This window comes from Mobula birostris, chromosome 8 (assembly GCF_030028105.1).
Source record: "Mobula birostris isolate sMobBir1 chromosome 8, sMobBir1.hap1, whole genome shotgun sequence".
Classification (NCBI taxonomy): domain Eukaryota; kingdom Metazoa; phylum Chordata; class Chondrichthyes; order Myliobatiformes; family Myliobatidae; genus Mobula; species Mobula birostris.
Genome location: NC_092377.1, coordinates 165,394,610 through 165,409,092, shown reverse-complemented (window position 1 = coordinate 165,409,092; position 14,483 = coordinate 165,394,610). Strand labels below are relative to the sequence as shown.

Here is a 14,483-nt window from a genome sequence, read left to right as displayed (position 1 = left end):
TGGACCTCCACCTTACCAAAGTCCTTCAGCAGGAATATCTCATCTCCAATACCAATCTTTTGCCCTCCATTGTGAATTACAGGTTGTGCATAGTTCTTCAATTTGCATAGGTTAATCAGTCGTTCTGTTGGCTTCACCTGATCTCGCCACTGAGTGGGGCCACCTCTGGGGAGAAAAAAAATATATTAAATACAAACCACTTTATTCTCCATTTTTCTGAGAACTACTTTACATTCCTTCAATATACAGAAGTCTGCTCAGTCGTTTACTGGCCAATATTTTCTAGTTCACTGCTCAAATACTCAGGGAAAGTGAAGCAGCTCTCTAGATCCTCAGAAATGGGATCTTAATACTGATTCTACACGTAAGGAGTCAATGGCACAGTTCTAAGGTTCCTCCTATCACACTTACAAAAAGGGTGTACTAGTGGCACAGGGGTGGTACAGTAGCCTAGTGATTAGCGCAATGCTCTACAGCATCAGTGATCACTGATCAGGGTTCAACTCCTGCTGCTGTCTGGAAGGAGTTTGTATGTTCTCCCTGTGACCGCGCAAGTTTCTTCTGGGCGCTTCAGTTTCCTCTCACACTCCAAAAAGGTGTACTCGTTAGGGTTAGTGAGTTGTAGACATGTTACGTTGGTGCCAGAAGCATAACACTAATGGGTTGCCCCCAACACATCCTCAGACTATGTTGGTTGGTGATGCATATGATGCATTTCACTGTATGTTTTGATGTTTCCATGTACAGTATTGTCAAAAGTCTATCAAAAGTGATGTTTTGATGTACAGTAATTTCAAAAATCTTAGGCACAGTTAAATAAATCTGTAAAGTGAAGATGCTTTCAAAAATAATGAATTGATAAGTTTCTAAATAGCAAAAAAATTTACTATAAAGAGTAGTAAACAGAAAAAGACCAAATCAAATTAATTTTTGGCGACCACTCTTTGCCTTTAAAACTGGATCAATTCTCTTGGTACACTGTTATGCAGTTTTATAAGAGAATCGGCTGGAAGGTTGTTCTAAGCATCTTGCAGAACTTATCACAGTTCTCCTGCAGACTTTGGCTGGTCTTGCTTGTTTCTGCCTCTCCAAGTAATTCTAGGCAGCCCCAATGATGTTGTGATCAGGCTCTGTGGAAACCATACCTTCTAAAAACAAACAAAAAAAACTAGGGTGCCTAAGACTTTTGCACAGCACTGTATACGTGACAAATAAATCTAAATCTAAATCTCTTTTAAATATTAAACAAATACAAGTACAAGTAGGCCATCCAGTCCCTTGATCCTCCTTGACCTTTGAATAAGATCATACCTGATCTTCTACCTCAGCACTTTTTCCTGCTCTATCCCTACAGCACTTGATTCCACTCGTATCCTAAAATCTAGCAAGATCGGATTTGATAAAGAAAATGACCAAGTGCCCTCCACCATTTTTTAGTGGCTCTCCTTTGGTCAGGGTCGACCATAGGTATTGCGACCTTAGCTGTTCATGTGATACACAAGCCAAGGTAGTATGACATGGAAAGCAAGTTGTTGGCCATGCAGCAGGCTCCCCCTCTCCAAGCAGTCAATTAATCCAAAGGAAAGGCTGAGACTGAAAGTTTGGCATCAGCGGCGTTGCAGGAGTTGCCAGTCAGCATGGAACTCTATGTAGGACTGTCTCAGGGACTCCAGCTCCAGATTTTCCCTCAGGGTTTATTCCTGAAGCCTTCCCAATAAGTGATATAGCCACAAGGTAGTGGAGGCTTCAGATCAGAGTTTTCCTTCTCCTAGATGAGCTGACAACCACGGCTGGCAAGCCCCATCTGCCCGAAGCAACAGGTTTTAAGGTGTCAGTGACTGGTTTAAAGGAGCCTTTGCCCCTTCTTCTGTCAGTAGAAACGGTTCCACCGTGAAGGTCAAGGATTATAGCTTTAACATAAAACCACCACTGCCTGGAATTTTCAACCCAGGAGGGATGTGAAGGACAGGTCATGGGGGTGGGGGTACAAAAAAGTTAATACATTTTTGAAAACGAGAGCAGTGGGGAACTGGGGTAGGAGATGAGTCCTGGGTAGGTCAGTCATGATCATACTGAATGGTAGGTTAGACTCAGGAATATACTGACAGAGACAATGAATAAAGTTGATCTAAATACAGTACATAAATCACTGAGTACAAGATGATCAGTTGAGCCTGCCCCACAGTTAAGATGGCTAGAACATCACAACCAAAAACCACAACCAATTACAACTCCATTTGCCTTTTGTACAGGAAAAATGTTTGCAGTTAAAGTGAAAATAACACTGAGCCAAATGAGGGGGATATTGGTTCAGGTGACCAAAAGCAGCATCTACGTAAGAACACAAGAAAATAGGAAGAGTTTAATCTTTCAAGGCTGCCCATGATTTAATATGATTTTGATTAATCAATGGTGACTTCAGCTTCTCTTCTGTACCATTTATCCTATATATTGGTCTAACCATCAATCTATCAAGTACTTCCAATGATCCAGCTTTCAACATCAGCAGGGGCAGAGAATCAACAATCTAGGAATGTCTCAAAGAAGGAGAGGTTCCCCAAGTAGAGACGCAGAGTAACCTACTTCCTAGGGTAATGAAGGTAGCAGAGTTATGGGATTAGGCAGAGACACAGAGTTAAAAACATGCACCATAACTGCATTATATCAAAGTCATTAATATATAGACTAAATTTTGAAATTTAATCTTATTTATTGTAAGCTTTTAAGGACCATGGGGAAAAGGCGGGGCATGTATTTTTTTGGCTGCTCTATGAGAAGCCATTATAATAGAACTGCCTCCTTCTGTTATTATACATATATCAGAGTAACCCTATGTAAATTGTGTTTTTGGGAATACAGAACCAAGAGACAGATGGCTGAAGACATGCCTCTGAGAATGGGGCAGAAGAAAATGGGTTGATATATTTATCAAGGAGCCTGAATTGGAGTTAGTGTAATTCTGTAATAATCGAATTTCTCCCGAGGTGCCCAAGTTTGAATCAACTCACGTGCAGTATGTTCGGGGCAGGCCACAGTGTGCTCCAAAACGTGACAGGAATCTGTTTTCCAAGTCAATTACTGTCTCACCAATTTTATCATCATGAGTGACCATATCATAGTCACAGACCTCAACTTTGAGATCTTTATTCAATGGAATGGTGGCATAAAGTTGAAACATTCTGTAGGAACAAATATTACCATTAGAAGCATTAAATTCGGAAAAAAAAAGTAATCTCCTTTCCCCGAGATGCTCTCTCTCCCTGTAGCTTTCACTAAGCTATCTCCAAACCCTGACACTGACTGCTGACTATTCCACCATAGCAGTGGCTTGTCATTTGGCTGATAAGACTTGTAGACTCTCCCATTTGGCCTGCAAGCACTGTCACAAGTTTGGAGTCATACATCTCATCGCCAATCTCTTGTGTTTTTAATTCTTCATCCATTTCTGCAATGCCCTCTACTTTCCAAAATACTCTAAAGAACCACCTCATCTTTGACCATCTGCATTATAAGCTAACAACACCGAGTTCAATAACTTCAAAGAATGATCCTACTTTTCCCATTTACACCCCCACTAGACTAGTTTTCAAAATTTTTCCCATTACCTCCCCCTTTTGTCTTGCACTTGCACAGATTTTTATTTATTTATCTCCCCTGCCTTCCACCTTATCATAGATTTTACATTGGATCCTTTTTCCCATTCCGTACATCCTTTTATTTATTTCAATTCTGCCCCCCCCCAATTCTGCTGAATGGTTATCAATCTGAAACATTTCTTCACCTACTGTATATCTCCAGGATTTTCTGTTTTGGTACTAATTTGTTTCTAACCATTATAATTATCACAATTTGTCAAAATACAACCCCACAAATTCAAGAAAGGCTGAAAAGTTGTGAGGGTTGAAGATTTAGGATTTCCTGACAGACATCTTTTAAAAGATGATGAGATTCAACAGTGTAGACAGAGATCGTTCTGCCAACTAGATTAATAACTGGCAAGGATTGAGGAAAGAAATCCTTTTCAAAGTAAGTTAGAATATGAAACTTGCTACAAGTGTTTGAGATAAACAGCAGAGGTAAATTAGAGTAAATTAGTTAGATACATTAAACTGAAAGGAATGGAAGAATACTTTTATGGTTAAGAGGAAGGAGATAATGAATTAAGATGGGAAGACTGTAGCAAAGTTAATAAATTAGTATCTAGAAGACTGAATTATTGATCAGGAGACTGAAGTTTAAACCTTGCCACAGCAAGTGGGAACTAATTAGATGAATTTCAAATACAGTGGATTCTGGTTAATTGAGACACATCGGGACCCATACATTTTCACCGAATTAAGCGGCTTCCTCAATTAACCTAAGTTTCATGGAAACAGTTAAAAAAGTATATAAAAAGGCAAACTTTTAACTGAGTACCAAATTTTATATTTAAATGAACTACCTGTACAGAACAAATTAGAACATTACCAATACCACTACAATACTATAAAACTATGTATTATTTCGTAATAGTTATTGCCAGAGGAATTCATCCAGTATATACTGCTGTGTAATTTTGATTGACTGTAAATGAACAAAATCAATATAGACATGTAGAGCAGATAATGGACTTCTTCCATACTATGCTTTAGACTATCGTCCAAATCACAAACAAGAGAAAATCTGCAGATGTGGGAAATCCAAGCAACATCCACAGCATCTATGGAAAAGAGTACAGTTGATGTTTCAGGCCAAGACCCTTCATCAGGACTGCATCATCCAAATCTTCATTTTTGTTGTAACATTCAAGATGAGTGTTGATAACCTCTAATCCTTCGCAGTTCCTACTTGTTGAAGTAGTGAAATCGTTTCAAAGTACATTTATTATCCAAGTGTGTATACTATGTATAACCTTGAAGTTTGTCTTCTTACAGGCAGCCACAAAAACAAAATCCCTAACAGAACCAATTAAAAAAGACCATCTAACACCCAATGTGCAAAAAAAAAAGAACAACTCATGCAAACAATAAAAAGTGAACAAATAACACTCAGAACTAAAATGGCACAAGAAGAAGCCATAGACTGACATGTCAGAATGGGAATGGGAATAGGAATTAAAATGGTTGGCCCACCAGGAAATTCTGCTTCTGGCAGATGGAGCAGAAGTGCTCAACAAAGCGATCCTCCAACTTACGACAAGTCTCACCAATGTAGAGGAGACCATATCGGAAGCAACAGATACAATAGACAACCTCAGCAGATTCACAAGTGAAATGTTACCAGGCCTGGGAGGACTGTTTGGGGCGCTGAATGGAGGTGTGAAAGGAAGTGAAGGAAGGAAGATGTTGCACTTGGCGGTTTGTAGGATAAGTTCCAAGAGGGAGGTTAGTGGGGAGGGGAGAACAGACAAGGGAATCACAGAGGGAGTTATCCCTATGGAACAAGGAGAGTGAGGTGGGGGAGTAAAGAACTGCTGTATACTTCCGACATCTCCTGTTTATGTTTTAGATTTCTAACAACTGTAGTTTCTTTGATTTTTCAAACCTTTTGCTCTATGTAACGGCTACTCTCAAGGTGGGTTGTAAAACAAGGGGAGAAACAGTAAATAACAAAGTAAAATGTATTGTCTGTATCACAGTTCAAATATTCAAATTAAATTCACTGTACTATATTAAACCTAGGACACAGCTTACCTGCCAAACACAGGGTTGACAGTATTGGCAACATAGTGCTCTCGATCATCAATTAACACCTTTCCAAGTGAGATCTTGATGTAGGTATCACACTATCAAAAGAATAGTTACAGTCAATGACTTAGCAATACACTTGATGGCCTGTTTTAGCTTGGACCTACCAGACTGTTACAGTATTCCATAAACCAATAAGACAAACAAAACATTTCATCATTCCAGCTGCTAGCATTTAAGCACACAAAGTCTAAATCAACTTAATAACTTGCATTTTGTATAGCATATTTGAAACATGAAACTGTTACAGGCATTTTGCAGCGATGTTAAACAAATTATGAATGTACAAATTAGACCATAAGATAAAGAAGCAGAATTAAGCCATTTGGCCCAACAAGTCTGCTCCACCATTTCATCATGGCTGATCCAATTTTCCTCTCAGCCCCAATCTCCTGCCTTCTCCCTGTATCACTTCATGCTCTGACCAATCAAGAATCTATCAACATCTGCCTTAAATACAGTTAAAGACTTGGCTTCTACAGCAGCCTGTGGAAAATAATTCCAATTCCTCCTTGTCTCTGTTCTCAAAGGACACCACTCTATTCTGAGGCTGTGTCCTCTGGTCTTAGACTTTCCCATCATAGGAAACATCTTATCCACATCCACTCTGTCAAGGCCTTTCACCATTCGATAGGTTTCAATGAGGTCACCATTCATTTTTCTGAATTCTACTGAATAGAGGCTCACAGCCATCAGACACTCTTCATATGACAAGCCATTTTCGTGAACCTCCTCTGAACCCGCTTCAGTTTCAGCACATACTTTCTAAGATAAGGCACCCAAACCTGTTCACAATACTCCACGTGAGGCCTCACCAGTGCTTTAGCAGTACGAGAATCAGGTTTATTATCACCGGCATTTGACATGAAATTTGTTAACTTAGTAGCAGCAGTTCAGTACAATACATAATCTAGCAGAGAGAGAAAAATAATAAATAAAATAAAAAATAATAAATGAACAAGTAAATCAATTACGTATATTGAATAGATCAATAAAAAATGTGCAAATACTGTATATTAAAAAAGTGAGGTAGTGTCCAAAGCTTCAATGTCCATTTAGGAATCGGATAGCAGAGGGGAAGAAGCTGTTCCTGAATCGCTGAGTGTGTGCCTTCAGGCTTCTGTATCTCCTACCTGATGGTAACAGTGAGAAAAGGTCATGCCCTGGGTGCAGGAGGTCTTTAATAATGGATGCTGCCTTTCCGAGATACCGCTCCCTAAAGATGTCCTGGGTACTTTGTAGGCTAGTGCCCAAAATGGAGCTGACTAGATTTACAACCTTCTGCAGCTTCTTTTGGTCCTGTGCAGTAGCCCCTCCATACCAGACAGTACAACACGTACAACAATAGAAGTTTCAACATTACATCCTTGCTTTTATATTCTAGTCCTCTTGAAATAAATGATAACATTGCATATGTCTTCCTCACAACAGAGTCAACCAGAAAATTAACCTTTAGAAAATCCTGCACAAGGACTTCCAAGTCCCTTTGCATCTCAGTTTTTGTATTTTCTCTCTATTTAGAAAATAATCAATCCTTCCATTTCTTCTACCAAAGTGCACTTCCCGACACTGTATTCCACCTGCCATTTCTTTGCCCATTCTTCTAAGCTGTCTAAGTCAGCCTTTCTCAACCTTTTTGCCCTGGAGGTAACCCTTGAAATAATTTTTAGGATTCGGAAATACCTGCATAAAAAATTTACATCTACAGCTCACAGTATATTAGCATGATCGGTAAATTGTAGATACAATAATCCAAAAATAATTGTCAATGCTCTTTTGAGTAGAGAATGAATTTTTGGCCAACCTTTCTTGAAAAAAAAAGGTAGTTAAACTTAGCTTACCCTTCTTGAAATTAATCTCTTTCTTTCCCTTTCATAAAATTTAAAAACTCATAAGGCAAACACAATAAATTTCTCAGTTCTGGGTCGAAATTGAGATAAGCACACATTAATTTCACCTTAAGGCAAAATGAGAAGATTTCTATCCTTGCTCGTGATACTTGTTAAACAAGAAAAAGCTTGCTCACACATGTAAGAAGTTGAAAACTGCAGCAAAATTTTCATTGCTTTCCTATGGCAGGATGCTCTTTCACAGAAATCCAGAATTTGCCCAGGGGCAGGTCAGTAAATCTCATCATGATTGGAGTGCAGCTCCCAAAGTTCTTCCCCTTCTCTCAACGTCAATTTGTCAGGTTGAGCAGAAGATTCAGAGAAAGGGTCTTTCAACCCAGTCATACACGTGTTGAAAGGGAGGAAAAATATGGTTCAATTTTGATCTGCAGTTCTTCCAGGTGGTTTTCAAAAAGACTCAAGACTTTCTGATATCCTTCCTTACTCTCAAGCCAAGCAGCAGTGGAAACATTTCAAGATTTCCTTTTGCAACATAATTTTTCCAAAGATTTAGTTTCCTTTTAAATCAAAGAATCTTGTCACTTGAAGTCAAAACATTTTCTCCAGGGCCTTGCAGAGACTTGTTTAACTGGTTCAGATGATGAAAAATGTCTGTTAAGTAGACTAATTACTGCAATCATTCTTCATCTTCAAAGTACTCAGCAAAATCTGGCCTACTGGTTTCTCAAAAGTACTGCAATTCACCTTTCAGCTCAAACACCCTCATGTGTGGCACCTTGTCAAAGGCCTTCTGAAAATCCAAGTATACAACATCAACCAATTAGTACCAGAAGGCTAGCTGAGTTCTCAAGCTTACTCTGCCATTCAATAAGATCACCACTGATCTGAATGTAACCTTAATTACACATTCCTGTCAACTCACAGTAACCTTTCAGTCCATCCTACAAGAGTCTATCTACCTCTGCCTTAAAAATATTTAAAAACAGCTTTCATTGCTACTTGGAGTTGCAAAGACTCAAGCCGACAGAGAAAAGAAAAAGTGGCCTTGGAGTGACAGAGTTCTAGATTCTTCCACAGGAAGCACCATCTTCTCCACAACCATCTGTCAAGACCTCTCATATAGATTCATTAATACATTCAGGAAGGGATCAGGAATGTACATATATACTTAGAAAAATACCGTACACATACACACACACACACACAGTATTGTGCAAACGTCTTAGTCACATATATATAGCTAGGGTGCCCAAGAATTTTGTACAGTAGAAATTTTATGTATTGCACTGTACTGATGTCACACACACAAGAAAAAAATTCATGACATATGAGAGTGATGATAAACCCGATGCTGATAAAGGTCTCTACTATGGACTGAGAGTGGGAAGGGACAGGGAGAGTGGAATCATGGTTGGGAAAAAAGGAAGTGAGGGGGATGGAGCATGAAGCACCAGAGAGACATTCTCCAGTGATCAATAAACTAATTGTTCAGTATCAAATGACCTTGACTGGTGTTTCAAGGCTGTGTGTGTCTGCACCTGTGCCACCCCGCCCGGCCCCACCCATTACACTCCTTCTCTGCTATCTGTCCTACATCTCTCCTGTGGTGCTCCACCTTCACCATTCCCAACATCCTTTGCTCCCACCAGATTTACAAGCTCTCTTTCTGTTCCATATTCCACATATTTCAATCAACTTGCTTCTCTCTTTTCTAAACCAGTGGTTACAAGGACAACCCAAAAAATTTTTCCTCACAAGTAAACCTGTCCATTCCAGTAATAGTCTAGGAAACACTAACATTTTGTTAGCTTTCCTTTTCTTTAAATTCAAATTTTTATTCTTATTTATTCTTATTTTACAAAGCAGCACAGCATATCACAGAGCAGATACAGTACAGCATATTTACACAGCCATCCCATGACAGGAAAAGAAATAAAACTTAGCTTTCCTAAGTGCATCTATATATTACCTTGTTGTGCATTGTGCACAAGGACTCTCAGATTTAAACAAAATGGAGATACAAGACACTGCAGGCTCTTATACCTGTCCTATGAGGGGTGACTGAGTAAGACAATGGGACATGATCTCATCGAGACACGTTTTTGAGAGGAACTGACTCAAATGCTGATGAACAATTTTCTGTGGCCAGTGAGTCCAGAACAAGGTGTCGGAGATAGTCCTTACTATTTTCCTCCACTTCCCTTTCAAATATTTAGCCAATCTCTTTCTGAAAGTTAGTACTTAACCTACTTACATTGCCCTGTCAAGTAGAGCCCCTCAGATCACAACTTAATGTGTATCAAGATGCTCTGTAATTAATTACAGAACGCTAATCAGTATTTTCTTTCTCAAGAGTTCATAGACGCATTATGAATTTTTAGCAAATCTCCTCACCCTGAGATTTTCCCCAATACTTAAACATACCATTCCATTTCGATCTTTAGGTTGCAGGCTGAGAGCTCGAATGATATACACTCTCACCAAGCAGTCTTGGGGTTCACTAGAAGGCAACTGACGGAACTGGGGAGGGGGCAGAGGCTTCATAGGGTCTTCTGGAAGAGGGTAAATTCGAAATGAACCCTGAAAAATAAGTCAAACCAGAGTGACAAAAATGCTGGTGACCACATTTGACCTACTGAGCTTATTGTTCTATTATGTCCAAAATTTTGAACCTCGAATGTCTTGGCAGATTAGTACAAACATGCATTACACCGACTTTTTCCTTTCTACAGGGAATCGCTTAATTTTCTCGGTATTTTTAAAGAGTTTGCAAATAAAGACTGAAAACTGGAATACACAATTAGGCCTCAGCACATTGGAGCCAACTCACTGAGGATGACATAACTGGATGCAAACGAAGGTCTGAGAATCTGTGCAGACATCATCATTAACTCAAAGGATCAAATTCCTGCTACTAATATACTACAACATCAATTTGTACCAAAAATTCAATGAAAAATCTCAAGATATGTTAACCCTGAGGGATTGAAATTTTTGAATGGGTCAAATGGATGAACTGTGTCAATCACCTTAAACTCTCCCACTACCAATGGATCCTCTGTATTGCCATATACTTTCCCCCGGTAGAGTTGAAAGGTGCTACAGAAATCTTGAAGTCCTTTGAATTGAGGCACATCTTCCAGCGCACCTGGATACACCTGTGATGGAGAGTAACCAAAGGGAAAGTTAATGGTAGAATTTCTAATGACCCTAGCTATGGTAGGGTACAAGAACCATGGTGTACAAAGGCTGTTGAAAATCTAGTCAAGAAGAAGAGCTTACGAAAGGTTCAAAAAACTAGGTAATGATAGAGATCTACAAGATTATAATGCTAGCAGGAAGGAGCTTAAGGAAATTAGGAGAGCCAGAAGGGGCCATGAGAAGGCCTTGGCAGACAGGATTAAGGAAAACCCCATATGTGAAGAGCAAGAGGATAAGACCTGAGAGAATAAGACCAATCAAGTGTGACAGTGGAAAAGCATGTATGGAACCGGAGGAGATAGCAGAGGTACTTAATGAATACTTTGCTTCAGTATTCACTACAGAAAAGGATCTTGGCAATTGTAGGGATGACTTGCAGCAGACTGAAAAGCTGGAGTTTGTAGATATTAAGGAAGAGGATATGCTGGAGCTTTTGGAAAGCATCACTGGATAAGTCACCGGGACCAAACAGGATGTACCCCCCAGGCTACTGTGGGAAGTGAGGGAGGAGATTGCTAAGCCTCTGGTGATGATCTTTGCACCATCAATGATGACAGGAGAGGTTCCAGAGGATTAGAGGGCTGCGCATGTTGTTCCCTTATTCAAGAAAGGGAGTAGGGATAGTCCAGGAAATTATAGGCCAGTGAGTCTTACTTCAGTGGTTGGTAAGATGATGGAGAAGATCCTGAGAGGCAGGATTTATGAACATTTGGAGAGGCATAATATGATTAGGAATAGTCAACTGGCTTTGTCAAAGGCAGGTCGTGCCTTACGAGCCTGATTGAATTTTTTGAGGATGTAACTAAACACTTTGATGAAGGTAGAGCAGTAGATGTAGTGTATATGGATTTCAGCAAGGCATTTGAAAAGGTACCCCATGCAAAGCTTATTGAGAAAGTAAGGAGGTATGGGATCCAAGGGGACATTGCTTTGTGGATCCAGAACTGGCTTGCCCACAGAAGGCAAAGAGTGGTTGCAGATGGGTCATATTCTGCATGGAGGCTGTGACTAGTGGTGTGTCTCAGGGATCTGTTCTGGGACCCCTAATCTTTGTGATATTTATAAATGACCTGGGTGAGGAAGTGGAGGGATGGGTTAGTAAATTTGCTGATGACACAAAGGTTGGGGGTGTTGTGGACAGTGTGGAGGGCTGTCAGAGGTTACAGTGGGACATTAATAGGATGCAAAACTGGGCTGAGAAGTGGCAGATGGAGTTCAGCCTAGTTAAGTGTGAGGTGGTTCATTTTGGTAGGTCAAATATGATGGCAGAATATAGTATTAATGGCAAGACTCTTAGCAGTGTGGAGGATCAGAGGGATCTTGGGCTCTGAGTCCATAGGATACTCAAAGCTGCTACGCAGGTGGACTCTGTGGTTAAGAAGGCATATAGTGCATTGGCCTTCGTCAAACATGGGACTGAGTTTAAGAGCCGAGAGGTAATGTTGCAGCTATATAGGACCCTGTTCAGACCCCACTTGCAGTACTGTGCTGAAGTCTGGTTGCCTCACTACAGGAAGGACGTGGAAACCATAGAAAGGATGAGAGGAGATTTACAAGGATGTTGCCTGGATTGGGGAGCATGCTTTATGAGAATAGCTAGGCAAGTTAGGATGAGTGAACTTGGCCTTTTCTCCTTGGAGCGATGGAGGATGAGAGGTGACCTGATAGAGGTGTACAAGATAATGAGAGGCATTGATCATGTGGATAGTCAGAGGCTTTTTCCTAGGGCTGAAATGGCACGCACGAGAGGGCATATTTTTAAGGTGCTTGGAAGGAGGTACAGATATGTCAGGGGTAAAAGCAACACTCACAACATGCTGGAGGAACTCAGCAGGTCAGGCAGCATACGTGGAAACGATCAGTCAACATTTCCGGCCAGAACCCTTCATCAGGACTGAAGAGGGAAGGGGCAGAGGCCCTATAAAGAAGGTGGGGGGAGGGTGGGAAGGAGAAGGCTGGTTGGCTCCAGGTGAAAAACCAGTAAGGGGAAAGATAAAGGGGTGGGGGAGGGGAAGCAGGGAGGTGATAGGCAGGAAAGGTGAAGGAGGAATAGGGGAAAACACAATGGGTAGTAGAAAGAGGCGGAACCATGAGGGAGGTGATAGGCAGCTGGGGGAGGGGGCAGAGTGGAATAGGGATAGGGGAAGGGAGGGGGAGGGAATTACCGAAAGTTGGAGAATTCTATGTTCATACCAAGGGGCTGGAGACTACCTAGATGGTATATGAGGTGTTGCTCCTCCAACCTGAGTTTAGCCTTATCATGGCAGTAGAGGAGCCCGTGTATGGACATATCCAAATGGGAATGGGAAGCAGAGTTGAAGTGGGTGGCAACCGGGAGATCCTGCCTGTTGTGGCGGACGGAGTGGAGGTGCTCGATGAAGCGGTCCCCCAATCTGCGTCGGGTTTCACCGATGTAGAGGAGGCCGCACCAGGAGCACCGGAAACAGGGGTATGTCAGGGGTAAGTTTTTTTATGCAGAGAGTGGTTGAGTGCGTGGAATGGGCTGCCGGCAACGGTGGTGGAGGCGGAAGTGATAGGGTCCTTTAAGAGACTCCTGAATGGCTACATGGAGCTTAGAGATATAAAGGGCTGTGGGTAAGCCTAGGTAGTTCAAAGGTGAGGACATGTTCGGCACAGCTTTGTGGGCTGAAGGGCCTGTATTGCACTGTAGGTTTTTCTATATTTCTATCATGAGATGCCCCACTTAAACTCCAACCCTGGAAACACCCCATCAGTCTACAATAACCTTGGCAAGCATTCTTCCGTACCTTTGGGGTTTATACAGACTGAAAAAGATCAGTAGTATACCCAGACCGCATGGTGTTGTATTTTAATTGCTAATATTTGGTAAAACTTGAATGAGAGGGTAAAAACAATTATTTTCAGCAGTGCTGTTGCTTCAATAAATAAACAGCAAGTTGTGCCTGCAGAAGATTAAATGGTGTTGTAGGCAAAAAGAAATGAGGGTGAAATAACGTAAACACAAAATAACCTGCAGATGCTGGGGTCAAAGCAACACTCATAACACGCTGGAGAAACTCAGCAGGTCGGGCAGCATCCGTGGACAAGATCGGTTGATGTTTTGGGCCGGAACCCTTCGTCAGGACTGAAGAGGGAAGGGGCAGAGGCCCTATAAAGAAGGTGGGGGGAGGGTGGGAAGGAGAAGGCTGGTTGGCTCCAGGTGAAAAACCAGTAAGGGGAAAGATAAAGGGGTGGGGGAGGGGAAGCAGGGAGGGGATAGGCAGGAAAGGTGAAGAAGGAATAGGGGAAAACACAATGGGTAGTAGAAGGAGGCGGAACCATGAGGGAGGTGATAGGCAGCTGGGGGAGGGGGCAGAGTGACATAGGGATAGAGGAAGGGAGGGGGAGGGAAGTACTGGAAGTTGGAGAATTCTATGTTCATACCAAGGGGCTGGAGACTACCTAGACGGTAGATGAGGTTTTGCTGCTCCAACCTGAGTTTAGTCTCATCATAGCAGTAGAGGAGGCCATGTATGGACATATCTGAATGGGAGTGGGAAGCAGAGTTGAAGTGGATGGTTACTGGGAGATCCTGTCTGTTTTGGCGGATGGAGCGGAGGTGCTCGACAAAGCGGTCCCCCAATCTGCGTCGGGTTTCACCGACGTAGAGGAAGCTGCACCGGGAGCACTGGATGCAATAGATGACCCCAACAGACCCACAAGTGAAGTGTTGCCTCAACTGGAA

The 14,483-nt window shown here is 41.6% G+C and overlaps 1 protein-coding gene across 16 annotated transcripts in view; it reads right to left on the bottom strand.

Moving 5' to 3' along the window:
• The window catches only part of LOC140201933 (myoferlin-like), a 229,319-nt gene that overhangs the window by 87,459 nt on the left and 127,377 nt on the right, over nucleotides 1–14,483 (bottom strand). For all 16 annotated transcript variants that reach the window (XR_011886991.1, XM_072266755.1, XM_072266762.1 and 13 more), the window contains 5 exons: nucleotides 10,606–10,734; nucleotides 10,001–10,156; nucleotides 5,673–5,764; nucleotides 3,009–3,179; nucleotides 17–165 (listed from right to left, as the gene is read on the bottom strand). Coding sequence is in view for 15 of the 16 variants with exons in the window: in XM_072266755.1 (XP_072122856.1) it covers nucleotides 17–165; nucleotides 3,009–3,179; nucleotides 5,673–5,764; nucleotides 10,001–10,156; nucleotides 10,606–10,734 (697 nt within the window). In the remaining variant the exon portion in view is untranslated. The remainder of the gene's footprint in view (nucleotides 1–16; nucleotides 166–3,008; nucleotides 3,180–5,672; nucleotides 5,765–10,000; nucleotides 10,157–10,605; nucleotides 10,735–14,483) is intronic.